Raw genomic sequence first — 18,562 nt, forward strand, 5'->3', positions numbered from 1 at the left:
TGGTTTCGGATGGTTAAAGCTTTATGCTTTGCTTTTCTATCTAAAAGAAATTTTATAGTTAATGACATGTATATTAAAATTACAGTGAGTATGAGACAAACACTAAGTGTAAAACTAAATATTGTTTAGTTTCTTGAATTGTGAACTGTGAGAGGAACTGCAGTCCAAGTCTGCAGCTGCCCATTATTCACAAAATCAATTAATGTGTGTTATTTTCTTCCTACTAGTCAAATACTAACAAGAATCTCTATCACAGTTTCCCAAAGCCTGACTCTGATTTTCATTTGTTGTCAAAATTAATCAACTCGGATCAAACTATTTGTAGCATCCCCTGAATCTGTAATTACCTTCTTACCTTTTTATTCATATTAAGTGGCAAAAACAAATTTTTATAATAAAATATTATTTTAATTACAAGACATTTATTATAACAACAACCCAGTCTGTGGTTGACTAATTGTTCTGCATAGGAAAAGCTACAAGTCACCTTCCTTAAACCACAGCACAGAGGTATTCAGCTTTCATTAAATAAAAACTGTCGTAAAAGTCATTCACGAGTATCAGCATACTGGCCAATGACGGATTAACAATAACAGTTTTAACTGGCTGATGACAGCCAAGACAGAATATGTCAATCGCTGATCAACATGATGGATAGGTTCATCCTTTTATTCTTCAGTTTGGATGTAAGAGAACAGCCGTGTGTGAGTTGTACGGTTTCTGATAAATGCTATTAGGGTCTCAGGTGTGTTGTCATGATAGGTGGAACAGAACTGAACGAGAGAGCGTTCTGCTCGTGGCCGAAGGCGAATATCAATCGGCAGCCTCTCCAGTGTCCCACTTCGTTTTGGGTTCTTGCCACCACTCAGCCAGGAAGGACTCCTCATAGTCTCCCATCCCCTCGAACTCTGCATCAGGATTGTCAGAGTGAGAGGACATTTCTTCTGGACTTACCACGTCCTGCAAGTTGCAACAAAACCACTCTTGGTCAAGCAGGCAAGCGTTTGTTACCTTACTTCCATCCTATCTGGTAAAACTGACACTTTTCCCTTCTTAAGCCTATAAATCTGTCACTTGTGCACCCTGTAATTCATCCTAAACTCACTCGCTCCCTCCCCCCTCTCAGGCAGTATGTAGATCTGGGAGGGGTTGACCTAAGTTAAATAGATGTGGCACAGCCTCAGTGGCCAACACCTCACAGCCACATACTACACACTGCTGGTAGAAAACACAGCTCCCCACCTGTTTTCTCTTCCGCTCTCCCTTTTTCCCTCTGAGCCTTTTCCTCACACTCCCCTTTACATAACCTCAAAAACAGCTTGCATTTATTCTGCAGGTCTGATCATCCATTCTGAAAACTAAAAAAAATAAAAACAAACATTTCCCTGAACTTCATAAGTGTCAGTTAAGAAGACATATTGTCCTGCAGACAGTTGAAACCTTTGCCACAACCCCAGCATCATTTATCTCAGAGGAATTTTGTTTGTGCTCTTTAAAAAAACCTCAAAGATGCATCTCTGAAATCCTCATCAGATACAGTCAGCATAGGCAGACATGACTACAAAGTAAAACAAAATCTGCTAGTTAGCAAAAATCCAATCCAAGATTATGGGATTGTAAAATGAGAAGATGTCTGAATTTAATAATTCACACCTCTTTGTCTTTTTATGGTAAAAAATTAACCCCAAAAAAGAATTGGTTTAATTTCATTTGAAACAAGAAACAGAAACAAACCTCATCATCTGTTTGCAGGTAGTTCAGTGCAAACTCCAGCATCTCTTTCTGTTTGATTGTCTGGTTAAAATACCTCAGAGCCTCCTGAAAAACAAAGGTGACATCAGCGTTTGTGTTGGCCCAAGCAACTGCTTTACAACTCTATGCTAAGCAAGAAATTTGGCCTCTTGTCCCTTTGTTTACTGCTTTTTTTTGCCCTAAAGTATTTACAGCAGCACCAAATGTACTTAAAACTGGGGCAGCGTCAGCCAGCAGAGACATTTATGGGCCAGACTAAAGCTGGTAAACTACAGTTGCTGCCAACTCTACACCCCACAAAAGCGAGTCTGCCTTTACATCCGTACGAGTCTCTAATTACCACCCTGAGATTGTGTTAATGTTCACGCCAAAACCGCTGCATACTATAGTTTTCCTGCGTTGGTTTAGTATAACCAGTGTGAACTTATCAAACACTCTGTGCTGCCTCTTTACTACGGTACGTCAGCTGAGCCTCTGGTTCAACCACCAAAAAACATTGAGAGTGTTCACTCACAGGACGAGGCTGAAAGTCACTTTCCTGGAGGCCCCACTGCTCCCGGTAAAAGTGGTAGTACGCTACGTTCTGCTGCATCACCTGGTCTTTGGGGTCAAACAGGATGTAACTGGCTGCACAAGGTGCAGCGTTCTTTACGTCATTCACTGCAAAGAAACACAGAACGATCCGAGTTACATCAATGAATCACGTTTTCAAAGGAGGATTCCAACGTCATTCTCAGACATCTTACATTTATAGTAGGAAAACTGGAGGTAGTGATACATGGTGGCTACAAACTTCTCCACAAAGAAACCTCCAACGCTGGGTGTCAGGGTGTCCTCGCATTTCACCTTACATTTCAGCACCTCAGTGTAAAGATCTGAGAGAAGCAAAAACCAACAACTTGTAACTATTTAATCTATAATACGCTAGAAAAACTGCTCCTAAATTGTGCTCGGCTCACCTGCCAGTGTGGGATAGAAGTCTTTGAACTCTAAGATCTCATAGGAGCCCTCGCAGCCCGCTAAGCAGAGGCTGTATATTTCCAAGTACTGCGTGATGGCCTGCTCCATGTGCCGGGCGCTGCTGCTGAAGTCTCCGCTGTTGTAGAGCGTCACACTCTTCAGGAACACACTCTGGACGACAAAGACGTATGCATGAAAAGGCAGAATATGAAGTACGTATGTCTTTAATGAATACACTGTGGGACTGTTCAGCAGCGAACCTCATAAGGCTGCTCCTCGTGGTCGATGAGATATTCTTCCACATCAAACAGCGTCTTGTAGTAGTTCATGTTCTTGGTCAAATAGGGATCCTTTGGGTTCTTCTTCAGGAAGGTGTGAGCTGCTGCCACGGCTTTCTCCACGTTGTTGAGCTGAGGAAGAAGAGACGGGACATTATAAACAGAGTTTGATTGGACACAATCCTGGAGATGTTTTAAATATGGAACATATTAAATAATAAATAATAAATATGGATCTCTCTCACTGACAAAGGGTTTTTTTTTTCCTAATACAGGGGCTCAATGAATAACATGACCTCTGACCTATTTGCTCAACTAACAGATGTAGATCACAGATGTTATCATTTCTTGTTGTGTCAATGAATACAAAATCACTGTGGTTCTGCACACAGACATTAAAAAAAGAAAGAAACTACAGGTTTGAGTAGTGATGACCCTCCCACTTATCTTCATCTGTCTAATGTCAAAATACACACACAGTAAAAGTAATAAAGTCATGTGTGGGACTCATTTTAAGTAAGTAAAATCAGCCTTTTTTTGCTTTGTAAGTAGACCTGCTGCAGTCAGTCTGTGTCTCACACAGAAGAATAAGGGGATTGTTTCGGGGAAGAGACGTGGCACATGCTCAACTAGCCCACTGCTTGGTCGGCAGGAGGGCGCAACAAAGCAGCAGGGGAAACTCTACTGCACGTCTCGACAACTGGAAATCTCCTGAATTTAGTGAATCACAGCTCACTTCAGCTCACAGATCACTGTCGTTACACAGTTATGATGACGCTGAACGCACATAATCCAGCCTGCAACAGACTAATGGCGTCCCCCAGTAACTTTTTGTGAGACTTTGACTTTGGAGACTTTGAGTGTTTCATGAAACGCTGGGGACGTTTTGGACTTCAGTGTCGTGGCCTGCTCTCACCTACTCTCACCTGGTAGTAGGCGTACTGTATGTACCGATACGGGATCCTTTTCTCGAAGGTTTCCAGTAAATCTCTTCGCGGGTACGCGAGGTTAAACACTGGAAAATCCGCCTTGCACTTCTTCAGGCACGCAGCTCTCAGCAGGATGTGGCGCATGACGCGCAGGCTGCTGTCGGCGGACAGGGTGTCGTTGTCCCGGCTGACGGAGCTGCAGTTGCGGCTGCAGAAAGCCTCGCTGTCCCGCAGCAGCCGGTGGAGCCGCAGGCTGAGCTCCAGGTACTTGATGCTCTCTCCCCAGTTCTGCGCCCCGTACTGCTCCAACGCGTAGCCGTACGCGGAGTCCAGCGGCATGATGTCCTTCTGGGGGAAACTCCTGAAGCTGTACTTCTCATATTGAGCCCCTGTCAGAGCAGGGAGGAGGAAGACCACACACAAACTTTGAAGGAGCATCATTGCCTCCGCCGGCTCCAGAAGGAGACTGTCCTTGTTTTGAATGGATCGGGGCACTTCTCTCTTTACTAGGGATTGCTCATGTCTGGCTGCACGTAGTCTCCAAACGCCGCGTCGAGCTGGAGGCAGAATGTAATGACTTACCGTGCGGACTTTCAGAATAAAAGCCCCACTGGTTTAGACCTTGCACGAATGCCGCTGTTTTGAATATTCCCTATGACTCGAATTTGCACAATAACATAAATATAAATACAATCTACTACATCCCTGAAAGAGATTATTAATACACAAGAACACTTGACTGTAATCAAATTTTTAAGCTAATTTTATGTGAGTTAAAAACATCTTTAACTACAACATAAAAAACAAAAACAAACAAAACATAAAAAATGGTCTACATCATTTGCTTTGATAACAATAATAAAACTACTACTGCCAATTTTGCGTATTTTACATTTATCCAGTTTGAAATTAGTCATTTGCAGCCCTGTGGCTGATGAATTTAACAATTATCTTGAAGTCAGGCCTCAACACTTCCGGTATCTGTTGTGATAACTCTAGTTCAATTGACACAAACGTCATCGGTTCAAGAAAAGCAGGAGGATTTTCCTCAGTGTTTTCCACAGTTAAAAACACCCAACACACCCACGAACTGAAGTTTTACATCTTAATGATATTATTATTTTATTTTCTTTAAATAATTTGACATTTTCACAGGCAGATTGTGTAAAGTCCATTAGATGTCTGAGGAGCTCTTGTGTTTCCAGTCTAGTTATAATTTATCTACATTCCTTGCAAACCGACAAGTTTAGACAGAGAAAAAATGCACAGCTGACAAATCACTTAAACAGATCTGAGTCTGACAGATCTTTAACTCACATCAATAATGTTTTGGTAGATGTATGAGTGGTTTTGATTTTTATAGGACTCATAATCTGGTTTCTGAGGCGGACAGATGTGTGGAAAAGCGGTTCTCTGTGGACTGTTAGACATGATATAAAATCACTTGAAGTCCTCCCTGCTAAACTGCGACGCCAAAGCACAATTTCGGATTATGGAGATGAACATAAGCCTCATGTCATACGTGAGTGAAATCATGGGGTCAGGCATCTGGGGCAGGCATTACACGTCTGCAGAACTGCACCAAAAAGTGGGTGTGGATTTTAGAGCCCCTTCCTCCTCCTCCTCCTCCTCCTCCTCCTGCTCTTTGGCGTGCATGATCCCAAACATGCGTTAAGAGAGACGGGATCACGGCTCTGCAGATTTCCCGTTCAGAATAAAAGCACACAAGAAAACTGTTTTGGAGAAATGTTATTAGATGTGCAAGCCTAAACACAGGAAATTAATTAACATAAATTGTATGTTAACATGTGTTTGATACAGGCACAAAAACAGAAATGTTCAAAAAGCAAAAAAAAAAAGTGACTTTAAAACAAAAGCGTGTCACTAACAGAAAAGAGTAAGATCAACTTTACATCAGACTAACTAATTACTGATTCCTCTATAACAGATTCCTGTGTTCAGCAAGGGTTAGGTTAAGTTCATGCAAAAAAAAATGAAGGATGCATTCATGATAAATTGATGATAATTAAAGTGATTATAAACCAAATGACTTCAGTCATCTGAACATTTTCTTAAAGGAGGCTTTTATTTTGTAATTGGTCACCGGAAACAGTTCATCTTATTTTGGTAGATTTGTCCTGACCGTCCCGAACTTCTTGCGGGACTTCTCCACTTGGACCGCATCTGTCCGCGTCTGCTCTGGGAGCTTCTGCTGCGCTTCTCACAGCTTTACAAATGGATTTGATCCTGTTCTGGTTTCTACTTTTCCTTGATGCGTCGCGGGTCATTGTGACTCGCAGCTCCGGTGTGTTGGTGGATGTTGTGGTGGATCGGTACGACGTACCCAAAGTTTGTCCCCGGGAGGTGCAAACCGAGGATTTTGTCCGGTACCACTTCAACGGCACTTTCTATGCAGATGGGAAGAAGTTTGACTCCAGGTGACGTTACAGAGAAACGCATCATTAAATGTCTCTACGCGCAGTGTTAATGCCAAACTCTTAAAGTGAAGAAGGAACTAACGTTACAAAGTAACGTAGACTGCACGATGTCAACTAGTCCTGGTGCAGAAATGTTGCTTTTTTCCAGTGCTAATTAAAATGGCGCAGAGTTATTAAAGAGGATGTTGTGTTTGTACATTAACATCATCATCACAGAGCCTCATGCAACCGTTTCCCTGATGGTTTTGCAGACGTGTCAGCCCCACTGACTCTGATCTGATCTGATCTGTGACAGTGCATTTATTCTGATGCTGTTTCACACTGATAAGCCGCCTTCATCTCAGTGTTTCTCTAAAATGATGCTATTGGCTTCCGGTCCAGAAATAGATTGTAGACAAAGACGAGTTAGGTATCTGTTGCCATGTCAATTAAAAAAAAAAGAATGTAGAACAAAGAAACAAACAAACAACACATCTGCTCAGTGTTGTGTCAGTGTATCCCTTTAAACAGAAACAGCTGTTGAAGATAAAAGCTTCCACTTGCCTTTTTGTCCAGGTTATAGTCTGTTCTTATTCACTTCTGCATCACTGTCTACAGCCACGACCGAAGCAGAGCCTTCGTCAGCCAGGTGGGCCTGGGTAAACTCATCACAGGGATGGACCGTGGTCTTCAGGGCATGTGTGTAAATGAGCGCAGGAGGATCACCGTCCCCCCACACCTGGCTTATGGAAGCATAGGAACAGGTAAAAACCATCCGTGCACTCTGTTGGTGTCATGGTCGCTGCTGGCTTAGGATGACCTGTGCTGTCTGACAGGTGGTGTAATCCCTCCTGATGCCGTGTTGGTGTACGATGTCCTCCTCCTGGACATATGGAACGCTGAGGACAAAGTCGAGATTCGCACCATCAGCAAACCTGCAATCTGCAACCGCACTACTGCAGCATCAGATTTCATCCGTTACCACTACAACGGCACCCTGCTGTCTGGTGAAGCTTTTGACTCCAGGTGAGACCAAACACCACTGAAGGTGCACTGTTGTACCTCCCGTCTTTTTTCTGTACCTTTAAGGAACTCTCCACTGTCTTTAACTTAGTTACTCAAGGAATGCAACATATGACACCTACTTGGGGCAGGGGGACCTCATCAAAGGCCTGGACGAGGGTCTTTTGGGCATGTGCGTTGGAGAGAGACGGGTCCTCATCGTTCCACCCTTCCTGGCATATGGAGAGAATGGCTATGGTACTAAGTAACGATGTTCAAGAAGGCTGGTGCCAGAGAATAATTTAGAAGGTTAACCTGTGAAAGAGATCAATTTGTTATAGATGTTTGAATACAATCGTGTGCACGTACTGTTATGTTGGTTTATTTTTGCGCTGATTGACAGGCGACCGTTATTTTATAACATATTTAACTTTTAGTAGTAATTAATTGTGCACCTTGACTATTATTGGTGTGACTGTGCAGCACAGTTAGTTTTGCTTTTTACCCCAACAGGAACTCTCGTCCCTCCTCAGGCTAGTCTGGTGTTTGAAGTGCTGCTGGTTGACGTGTTCAACCCTAAAGATGATCTGATCGTGGAGGTGAAGGAGGTGCCTGAAGGCTGCACTCGCAGGACAAAGGCTAGAGATTATATCCGCTACCACTACAACGGTACCTTCCAGGATGGTTCAGCCTTTGACTCGAGGTGAGCTAAAACTTTCTTCATCCTTATTTTCTAATAGAACAACAACAACAACCAAAATAAACCAATGTTAACACTCCTCCTGACAGCTACCAGCGAAATAGCACCTACAACACCTACATCGGCATGGGATACGTGATAAAGGGGATGGACAAAGCTCTGCAGGGGCTGTGTGCAGGAGAGAAGAGGAGGATTATAATTCCCCCTCACTTGGCGTATGGTGAAGGAGGAGTTGGTGAGTTTGAATTTAGGAGATTTCAAAAGACACTTGTGTTTTTTTATGTGTGTTGTTATAACACTGCAGCCTTTTGTTTTTTTCCCCTCTCTGGCTGTAGGAGATTTCATTCCTGGCTCTGCTGTGTTGGTCTTTGACATTCACGTCATCGATTTTCACAACCCCAAAGATCCGGTCCAGATTAAAGTGACCCACAGGCCTCAGGATTGCAACGTGACCAGTGAAGCTGATGATTACATACAGTATAGTTACAACTGCTCCTTGATGGACGGTACCCTGCTGTACTCCTCGTGAGCCCCCTCTGCTGTTCACTCTGCTATACTGCATCCGCCTCCTCCTCCTCCTGCTTCATGCATGTAATCAGTACTGGTCTCCTGGTCTGACAGAGTCCAGCGGGCCTGGAACCGCAGATATCCTACCATTTATGTATCCATGACAACAGCACATAGGCCTGCATGGCTCAAGGTGTTGAAACATGGAAATGTTTACTTTGAGCTTGGATTTTTTTATTGCTTCTATTGAGTGCTTACGGGTCATGTGTCACTTTGCAGAGACCAGTATGACTCATCTTCAACCACCACTCTCGGTGCAAACAAGGTGATCGTCGGTCTGGAGGAAGGTTTGAGTGGCATGTGTGTGGGTGAGAGGCGGGAGGTGGTCATTCCTCCTCACTGGGGGCACGGTGAAAATGGAGGTGAGTCAATGGAATTACTGAAATCACACAGTTCGCACACTTTGATTTGACCCTAACTCAAGTTTCCTCTCCTCTGGTGTTTTCAGCTGGAGAAGTCCCCGGTAGTGCTGTGCTCTTCTTTGAGCTGGAGTTGCTGGAGCTACAGAAGGGTGTGCCTGAAGGCTACATGTTTGTGTGGCTGGGAGATGGCCCTGATCCCCTTTTCCCTGCTATGGATCTCAACAGTGACAAAGAGGTCCCTCAAGAGGAGGTAAGCAGACAAACTAGGTGCAGTCAAGCTAATTCAGCCTGCTAAATGTATGTTGTGAATATAAACAGCTGGCTGTATAAGCAGTGAGAGCAGTATCTTGTTTTTTGTCCAGTTTTCATCCTTCATCATGACCGAAATCAGTCAAGGAAGAGGTCGTCTTCGGCCGGGGGTGGATGCCCACAGCATCATTAAGGACATGTTCAATAACCAGGACCGTAATAAAGATGGAAAGATTACAGAAGATGAACTGACACTCAAGGATGATGAGGAAACTAAACAAGCGAGACGAGATGAACTGTAGCAGAGACACTTCCAGCATTTCAGTGGTGGTAACGGACGTTTGCAATGGCTGTGCTTACACTGTCATCTGAACTGTGGTGCCACAATTTCAAAAATGTTACAGATATTGAAACACAGCATGGTCTCTATTAAAGGCAGACAGTTTGCTTTGTTCGATTTTCTTAAATTAGATCAGTGCCATCACATGTCTGTTGCAATAGATGAAAATAATTCTAATGACAGACAGCACAATTAAACATCTGTATTTTTAATGGGTCAATATGTTGCAGTCGGTAATGAGGTTAATGACTCAAAATGTGAAATGAAGAAAATTGTGTTTCTTTTAAAAAGGCCAAAATAGAACCAAAGATTTACACTGAAATCTATGTTTACCTGACATCCATCCTCCTGATAATGTCATTTTGTGTAAATATGACAAAAGAGAAGCTGGGCCCAGCGCTCTTCCCCTTAACTGATGGTTGTACACTATGTTTTAGAATGGCCAGTTTGGGAATATAAAATATAAGTGTAGTATAAGTGTAAACAGAAAAACTGTTTTTTAATAAAATGAAGACAAAACAACTCTGTCTTCCAGTCTGTCTATGACCGGATACCCTCCTGTAAAAAAGTTGTAAGATTTTTAATGAAACATTAAAGTCAAACTCAGAAATCATTTTATTGAGTTAAGTTGAAACACTGAATGGGTTTAGACAAAGGAAGACAACACTTTACTGTATGTAGTAAACACATGAGGACAAACAAAATGCCAGATAAAATAAGTCATTGTCATTCTTGGATGGAAGTGACAAACTAAATTAATCTATACTGTCCGACGCAGTAAACGTAAACTGACTGTGAAAGTGAGAACATTTGAGACACAAACAATAATTACAGTTTTTAAAAACATTTCAATGTAATGCACGACTGAGGTAACAGTTGTTAAAAGTCACTTGTCAATGACCTACAATCTTAACAAAGATCATTTAAAATCAAGTGCAGCTGTCACAATTCAATTCAGTGTAGAATCAGGAAATCAACTTTCAAACCAAAATGTCAAGTGCTGCCATTTGTATTGTATGCTTATATTTCCCTTTGTCATTACATTCTATATCAAAACAAAAAGTGTCTGACAAAACATAGGATAAACAACCATAAGTACATATACACATCACATACTGATCAGTAGGTGGCAGTGCAAATCCAGCTTCCTTATAAATGGTCCAAGAGCAGTTTAACCATAACTGAGACAGTGTCTGTAAACAGTGAATAAAAGGATGACATGTTATGTGGTAGCTGGAGCTTTCATCTAGAATTATTAATAACGTGGCAAAAATATTAATGCTAATCCAGACTGACTAAAAAAATGACCCCTAATCATTCTCAGCTGGTTGTGAATACGCCTCCAACTGGAACTTTCTCACTAGGAGCCACCTCAGCTGATGGCACTGGAGTGTCCAATGGGCGGTGAACAATAAGCACTTCAAGTTCTCAGTTCACTTATTGCCTGTGAGGTAGAGCAGTATGCCATTAGGGACTTCCAAGGTTTCATCTTTTACCAATACAATATCATATGAGTCCAAGTACGCCTGCTTCCGCTCCTCCACCTGAGGATTAAAAAAAAAGAACAGATGATAAATGTGTTGTAAAAAGTTAGAATATGACTACTTAACATTGTAAAATTAGAATATTCTAAATATGTTTATCCAATGGTGTGTGTGCTTTATCTTTACCTTGTCATTGAGGAAACCAATCTTTAAGATATTCTCCATGTCCTGCACCCCATCAGCCATGGTTAGATCTCCTAGAGAGTCACCCATCAGTAATACATTGGGCCGTGTCCGCAGCTCCTGGAAATGGCCGGTGTTGAGCAAAGCACCTTCCCTTTTATTGTAGATGTGGATCAACTCTCCCTTGAAGGCTTTCAACACACCCTGTTTAAGCAAATCAAAATAATCAAAAATATTTTAAGATTTATCAGAGCTGGAGTCGGCTCTGATGCTGGAGTCAGATTACAGTATGTTTGTGGTGTAGCTACTTACAGACTCATCAAAATCCATATAGTTAGAGAAGACGTTAACGTTGGGGTGGAAGACACCTGCCTGGCGAATCACCTCTTCCAGGATGTCTCCTATACCAGCAGAGAAGATGAGCAGAGGGATGCTGTGCTCATGCAAGTGGCCAAAGAAAAGTTGGTAACCCTCCCTGTTAAAACATCATCTTTTTAGTACTAATACCCACGCTATGAGGTTTTTGCAGCATTGCGATTCAGAGAATGGCTGACCTCAACATGGCATTAGACTCTCGCACCACCATAGCCAGCAGGTCTTTCCTAATCTTCTGCTGCACCAGTAGTTCATGAGCTTTAGTCCACCTGAGCCATACAGGAACAGCACAGTTTTCTGAGCACAATAAAGTACTGAGATCTTTGTGTGTCTGTGTGTGTGTGTGTGTGTGTGTGTGTTAGATACTCACCAGTCCACCATAAGAGGCAGCTTCTCCTCCACTGACCGTGATACGTCAATTTCTATGGGGTAGTATGTGTTGAACAGCTCGGTAAGCTGAGGAAGAAAGGACACTGTTCAGACAGAACACTACAAATAGCTGTGAAAGATCCAGAATAGATTTATAGATAATGCATATGTGATAGCTTTTAAATTATTTAAGTTTTACACAATCTTTCAAATAATATACAGTAGTCATCACATTATTGTTTGTGCAGGTTTACTTAAAAGGCACTAATCATACAGTTAGAAAACTGCTTTTACCCTAAACCAGCTTTCTTACCTTTTCTTTGCATTCATCAGAGATAAGTTTACTGTTGTCAAGAATATCTGCAAACAAAAACATACAAAGTAACACAACCTTTAGTCCAAACCAGCCTTTATACTGTATGTATAACAACTGCCAAACAACATTGGACTCACTGTGACAGGTAGGACACCTATTGCCATTATGTGCGAATCTTGTTAGGGTCATGTCGAAGTCTGAGATCACCTGAGTCAAAAGAGAAAAGAATATAAATAGAAATGTCTTTGTTTATAACAAATGTCAGAATAACTGTGTTTTATGAAGTTACCTGTAAGGTGTTGGAACCAGCCTTCATCATGGACTGCAGGATGTTCTGTACCCTCTCACGGTCCTTCATAAATACAGTGGTGTTGGACAGTTCTGGGATCTTAGCAGGGAAGATGAAATGTTAGCTTTTATTAAACATATGGTCTCTTATTGCATCAACGGGTCGGTAAAGATAGTTAAGCTAGCTAACCAGTCAGGTGCTACAAAGATAAATAACATACTATCTCGGGCTAAAATATAGTCATAATATTATTAAAGCTAAAATAATTAGTAACTACTACGAATAAGTACGGGAGCCGTTATAACGTTAGCTAACAAAGAGCCAGTGTAAGGTTAGCTAGCACCGTACAGTAGTTAGGCTAACTAACGTGCCGAGTATGCAAGTTTAGCAATGCATTTTCCGTTAAGGTGCTGAATAATATTACCATTTTCCTGAAATGTTAATGCCGATATGCGAAGTAGTGTTAGCGACACAAAAATCTTCAGTTGTGAGTGCCCGTTGGTAAATAAGCAGTTAGCTAGTGCTGCTATGTAGATGAATTGCGTTAGCTAGAGCCGGTTCTGCTGCCTTTCCATCATAGGTCAACTGTCGGAATTTCAAAGTCCGAGTCTGATGACATAGTAAACGATGAGTTATTAACATATATTATATCGATGTTAAGTTTGTTAGAGAGAGTGGATGGAAACCACCACAACCCCTTATTATCAAGGCGAGGATTTAAGTAAGATAGTTTTATTTCATAGAGTGCATTAACAATTGACCGAATTCCGAGCCTATGAGGAACACACTTGAAGGCAGCACTAATACGTACATGCACACGTTGACGTAGCACAGTGAAAGCTCCTTCCGGTTTCGACACTGTTCTCTGCGGGGTCACAGTCCTAGATTAATGTGATCATGATGTAAATGAGGTCGCTGTACTGTTGTTACAGGTCACAATGAGCAGGAGGTTCAACAGTTTCTCATAGCATCTGCTAAAACTGCGGGTTTAATGCAGGTTGCATTGAGACTTGTAGGTAGTATCCCCCCCTTTGACTAGCTGAGCTCACGTCCAACAAAACAGTAACACATATGTGCAACCATGTGGCTTACAAAACAACTTTAATTGCAAGTGATGACAATTGCTTTTCTTACATCAGATATAAGGACACAATGTCAGACTATCACATGCAAAGCACATTACATAGCTTATTCCAAGTAACATTTGCAGTGCAGTTAATGTTGGTCATAAAGTGGAAATGAATATCATTTCTGCGCACTGTAACCTTTAGGCTGTAATAGACGCTGCATGGACAGTTTCTGAATGTCAGCCACAACACATTCATATAACAAGTCCTTTTGTTTTAATAGTAAGTATGATTCCTGTTTACTTAATTTCTAAGTCTCTCTGGAGGACGAAAGGAGACCACAGAACAATATAGCAGATTTCTATTATACACTTAATTAGAAGTGCTGGTTTTCCAAGAAATGTTGGAAACAAAAAACAAATAATGATAATCTGTGGTCGCAGATCATCGCTTACTGGCTGCAAGCTGGTTAAAACAATTTATTTCCAAATGACAATCACCCTGTCTGATATGAAATAGGATCAAATGAACCAAAGTCAAAGTGCAGTGGCAACCTAAATCCTGATGCTTCTGTAAGACTTTACAAATAATTAGATTTCACAAAGTGCAGTAAAGTGGCAACAGTACCTTCTGCGACTACATCACATTCTTGCACTTGCACATTTTCTGTGCATCTTTCTTGACAGAATGACAATAGACTGCCAAAGTGCAAAAGAAATGAATGATTAAATCACTGCCAATCATCGGTGCTTAATGCAGTGACCAAATACAATTTTTTAATGTTAAGATAAAGGAATGATTACATCTTATCACATCTGTACGTTACAGGCCTCTCATTATTTCACCTCTTCAAAAACATCTGTAATTTTCAAGTGTCACATCAGGAACAAACATGACGGGAACATACTCTATACAACCGCTGAAGGTAAATGCAATCTACTGTAAAAGCAAACTAGTCAACAGGATTTGAAAATTAGCAACCTTTCTGAATCTATTTATATTTAGTTGTTGATGCTGCACAGCAACAAGTAGCACATTTCTAATAGCGCAACTATGATATAAGTTAGAGTTAGACTTTTAGATCAGTGTTATGCTTGCATGAGGAGATTGTCACAGTGTTACAATGGAATGAGAATTACTTATGCAAGTTGGACTCGAAGTAGGAATGAAGTTATTCGTAATGTCACACATCCTTTTGAGTACAGGCATACAATAAAGGAATGTTACATATCCATATAAATGTATACATATACAGCTTTATAATTTTTATGTACAAAGATAAACAGTGTCTATACCAACATATTTGACAAAAGTTGCTGGCTGCTATTTAACACTCTTATTCACATGTTTACCTTCACCATATCCCCCAACACAGCCGGCTGGTCAGCACATGCCTGTCCAAACATTTCATGGCTTTCCACAAATTAGCCATTTAACACAACACGGCATGAGAGTCAATGACACAAAGTTCAGTTTAATGAAATGCAGTGTGAGAGCAACACAAGAACCCCCGCAACATGTTTTGATGAATGGGGGGGTCAGTGGCAATGACTGGAATGGAGCTGTGGTCTGCAGTATATCTTCAGACTGAATAGTGTCGTTTTTGGATGGAGCAGACCTTGATTTGTTCAACACTCTATCTGTGACTGGAGCTGCCGGCGAAGGGTGAGGGTACGTCGGTGAAGCTGCTGCATTTGTTGCATCCGATCTCGCTGACGGGCCAAGTTCTGGGGCATGGGGTAGCGCTGGCAACCATACAGAAAACGGTAGGGGATGCGCACGTGGCAGGCAGTGGCTCGGCAGCGGGGCTGTGGCATGGGTGGCAGCAGCATCCAGCGCTTCCTCTCAGCACAGTAGCGGTAGGCCTCCTTACGGTACTGTTTGTCCACATCATCGCTGTTTTTCCAGCCACCAATAATGAAGACGTCCTCATCAAAGTGGCAGATGGCAGCACCCTCAATGCTGGTAACCTCTGGGGGCAGGCTTTCCAGGATCTCATCAGAGATGCGCACACTGATCTTCTGCCTGGCCACCTCATCCCGCACTGTGTAGCTCTTGGGGCAGCAAGAAGCTGTGTGGTAGAAGTTAGTAGAGGCCACAGCCATCTGGAAGATGCAGTAGTTGTCAATAAGGGGCAGGGAGTCAACATCTTGCCACTGTCGGCTCTCCGTGTCATAACGAGTGGTCACCGTCTTCAGGCCATCCTCATTATCTGTATCAACAGGCGTGCGTGCCGTAACGTACACATAACGGTCCTCCACACTCACTGCCTTCACATCCCGCAGGATTTTGGGGGCAGATTCCAGATTGTGCCACTTGTCCTGCTCAGGCTCGTACACACTGACATCTTTGAAACCTGGACTGAAGTTTCCATGGCCACCGATGCTGTACAGGATGTCCTTAATACAAGTGAGGCCAAAGGAATGTTTGCGTGTGGTCAAGTTGCTCACTTGCTCCCAGGTGTTGCGATTAGGGTTGTAACGTTCCACGGTCTTAGCAAAGCCTGGCTCCATAGACCCAGCCACATAAACATGGGACTCTGTGGCAGCAATGGCATGGCCATCAAGATGGTTGTGGATGTGTGGCAGGTTGACCCAACGGTCTTCATAAATGAAGTAACCCACACACTCGCTCAGGTAGTCCCCTCCCTCAGACACTCCACCCACTACCATGATAACATCCATGTTCTGGCCAAAGCGGGGCTGAAAAGAAGCCATGTGGGAGGACCAGAGCTCCATATCAGTCGACTTGAGGTTCTCAAAGCGTATGGCATGGCCTTCAACTGCCTCTGACACCAGGCGGAGACAGGCCTCATTGGCAGCCACCAGGCGCTCATTTTTCACCACCCTGGTCAGGTAGGTGGGCTTGATTTGGGGTAGCCTCAGGAGCCGGAAAAGCTCCTCGAAGTAGCGGCTTCGCTCTTCTGGGTTCTTCTGCACCCACTTCACCACAGCCTCAAACAGCACCTCCTCAGAGTCCACTGTGATCTCTGTGTCGGACAGCCAGTCTCGAACCAGGTGAAAGGGCAGCGTGTAGAACTCCTCATCCTGGATCACCTTGTGGAAGTTGCGGCGGATCATGTCTGCAGCCCGCAGAGCCAGTTGGTCCAGGGTGTACATGTGGGCGAGACTGTGCACTGCCACACAGTTGGTCAAGCTCAGCTTCTTCTTGAGGAACTCACCACAGAAATCCTTCAGCTGCAGCAGAAGGAACCTAATATACAGAGGCAACAAAGAGGATGTTAGAGCAATGTAAACTAATGCTACTCTTCTGCTTTGACTCAGTAGGCCAGGCTAGTCTAGCTTTGTATAAGCGCAGAATGAAAACAGAGAAATCATTTGGGAATCAGAGAGGGCCTCATGCTTTGACTATCAAAATCACACACACACACACACACACACACACACACACACACACACACACACACACACAGACAGACAGGAGGATGTGTTTGAACAGATCTTACCTATCAGCTAGCTCCAGTACTTCATGTACATTGCAGGTGCTAACGCGTATTTCCCCAGTGTACATATACTGGATGACACTCTCCACCGTCTCCGGGTCCGGCCCCAGCTCTGAGCTCCACTCCTTCATCTCCACCCGTCCAGAAATGGACTCGGAGAACTGTCCTCCCAGCAGGGGGGTGAAGTAGTCGGTAGCCGCAGCCAGGACGGACCTGTGGGCTGAATACTCGCAGCTCTGGACGCTCCCGGTAGCCGCCCCGCTGCTGAAGGCCAGCGTCACGTCGCAGAACAGACCCTGCTTCCTCTGCTCGTTCTGCCGCCGAGACAGCTCCGAGCAGTGGGAAGAGGAGGTGAAGTCCTCGGCCTCTTCCGCGTCCCCGTCTCCGGCAAGGGCGCTGGGCGTGCCTGTGCCGCCGCTACCGCTGCTCCTGGCGGCATCCTCCGGGTTGGGGGCCGCCGCTGCCATCCTGCTGCCGGCGGTGGAGGAGAGCAGTGTTGGGAAATGAAGTAAACTAGTGAAGGAAAGGAGGCGACATACGCAGACACACACACACACGGAGTCAAAACAGACAGCGGCGGCGAAGTGCGTCTCATATTCGAGTGTCACATCCGAGACTAAATGAGGACGTAACGACACCTGATCTGAAAATGCACATCGTCAATGGGTTTTTAAATGTGGTGTGTCAGTGTCGACAGCTTTATTTAAGTTAGAAAATCATAGATTTGCATAGCAATTTAGTGTTACAGCCGTGATGTGACATGACAACAATTAGTATTCAGCATATGGATTGCTAGATGTAAATAAGAAAAAACTAATAATTAGGCATGACAACCAATTACTATTTTAATATGTTGCAGAGGCTAACATTCATAGGGAAATTAAAAACGTACCTGTTAGCAGCGTTTTTGATTGAAACAACGAATAAGTAACCAACTTCAGCTTGGTAAATACAGTCTCTGACATGCGCAGTGGGCGACAGCGTAACGTCGCCGTCATGACGCATGATGCGCCGTCCTCCTGCTGACAGGTCTGCACATGGAGAGCCGCTAGTAGTAGCATGTTGTGGGCTCTGCAGGCTCAGAAAGTCTGCAATCAATGCACAGTCTCATACCATTGTGTAAATCAAAACAATTTGACCTATATTTAAATATTCTAAGTCAGGTTAGAAACAGAAGGCAACTCATGGCATGCATCACAGGTGCCCATTCAGGATATGCACAGGAGTAATTATGCATGGCCCTACGATTAGATAGTAAATTGCAAGTAAAATGATAATTAAGCCAAATGCACAATAGCATCATCCTGCCACAGGCATTAGGCAAATATATGCTTTGTTGTCTTAACTATTTTTTAGACTTACTTTTTACAAGAGAAAATGTCAAGAGATATTTAAAATTGTCCACCAAGCAAAACATTTACCTTAAAACAGCTGAACGGAGTAAAAAACAAAAAAAAAAA

General features: G+C 43.1%; 4 protein-coding genes across 5 annotated transcripts; 1 reads left to right on the plus strand and 3 right to left on the minus strand.

Moving 5' to 3' along the window:
- Nucleotides 1-426: 426 nt before the first annotated feature.
- p3h4 (prolyl 3-hydroxylase family member 4 (inactive)) lies at nucleotides 427-4,465 on the minus strand. Its single transcript, XM_026361705.1, has 7 exons — nucleotides 3,917-4,465; nucleotides 2,973-3,122; nucleotides 2,712-2,883; nucleotides 2,499-2,627; nucleotides 2,267-2,412; nucleotides 1,735-1,818; nucleotides 427-960 (listed from the first exon to the last, which is right to left on the minus strand). The coding sequence occupies exons 1-7, from the start codon at nucleotides 4,358-4,360 to the stop codon at nucleotides 814-816; spliced, it is 1,272 nt and encodes a 423-aa protein (XP_026217490.1). The 5' UTR covers nucleotides 4,361-4,465; the 3' UTR covers nucleotides 427-813.
- Nucleotides 4,466-6,040: 1,575 nt separating this feature from the next.
- On the plus strand, nucleotides 6,041-10,063 carry fkbp10a (FKBP prolyl isomerase 10a). The gene is made up of 10 exons (XM_026361694.1): nucleotides 6,041-6,357; nucleotides 6,955-7,100; nucleotides 7,173-7,362; nucleotides 7,451-7,596; nucleotides 7,852-8,041; nucleotides 8,128-8,273; nucleotides 8,374-8,563; nucleotides 8,825-8,967; nucleotides 9,054-9,217; nucleotides 9,330-10,063. Exons 1-10 carry the CDS (start codon nucleotides 6,155-6,157, stop codon nucleotides 9,516-9,518), a joined length of 1,707 nt encoding a protein of 568 aa, XP_026217479.1. The 5' UTR covers nucleotides 6,041-6,154; the 3' UTR covers nucleotides 9,519-10,063.
- Nucleotides 10,064-10,153: 90 nt separating this feature from the next.
- nt5c3a (5'-nucleotidase, cytosolic IIIA) lies at nucleotides 10,154-13,139 on the minus strand. The gene is made up of 9 exons (XM_026365994.2): nucleotides 12,997-13,139; nucleotides 12,573-12,671; nucleotides 12,421-12,490; nucleotides 12,281-12,327; nucleotides 11,969-12,054; nucleotides 11,778-11,867; nucleotides 11,536-11,698; nucleotides 11,227-11,427; nucleotides 10,154-11,100 (listed from the first exon to the last, which is right to left on the minus strand). The coding sequence occupies exons 1-9, from the start codon at nucleotides 12,997-12,999 to the stop codon at nucleotides 10,990-10,992; spliced, it is 870 nt and encodes a 289-aa protein (XP_026221779.1). The 5' UTR covers nucleotides 13,000-13,139; the 3' UTR covers nucleotides 10,154-10,989.
- A 517-nt stretch (nucleotides 13,140-13,656) lies between these two features.
- LOC113162311 (kelch-like protein 11) lies at nucleotides 13,657-18,057 on the minus strand. Of its 2 annotated transcripts, XM_026360379.1 has the most exons (3): nucleotides 17,995-18,057; nucleotides 17,106-17,615; nucleotides 13,657-16,852 (listed from the first exon to the last, which is right to left on the minus strand). In XM_026360379.1, the coding sequence occupies exons 2-3, from the start codon at nucleotides 17,567-17,569 to the stop codon at nucleotides 15,268-15,270; spliced, it is 2,049 nt and encodes a 682-aa protein (XP_026216164.1). In that variant the 5' UTR covers nucleotides 17,570-17,615; nucleotides 17,995-18,057; the 3' UTR covers nucleotides 13,657-15,267. The 2 variants fall into 2 exon arrangements, with proteins under 2 accessions (XP_026216164.1, XP_026216172.1); XM_026360387.1 differs by lacking the exon at nucleotides 17,995-18,057 and having other exon boundaries at nucleotides 17,106-17,714.
- Nucleotides 18,058-18,562: the final 505 nt, after the last annotated feature.

This window comes from Anabas testudineus, chromosome 8 (genome assembly GCF_900324465.2).
Source record: "Anabas testudineus chromosome 8, fAnaTes1.2, whole genome shotgun sequence".
Classification (NCBI taxonomy): Eukaryota; Metazoa; Chordata; class Actinopteri; order Anabantiformes; family Anabantidae; genus Anabas; species Anabas testudineus.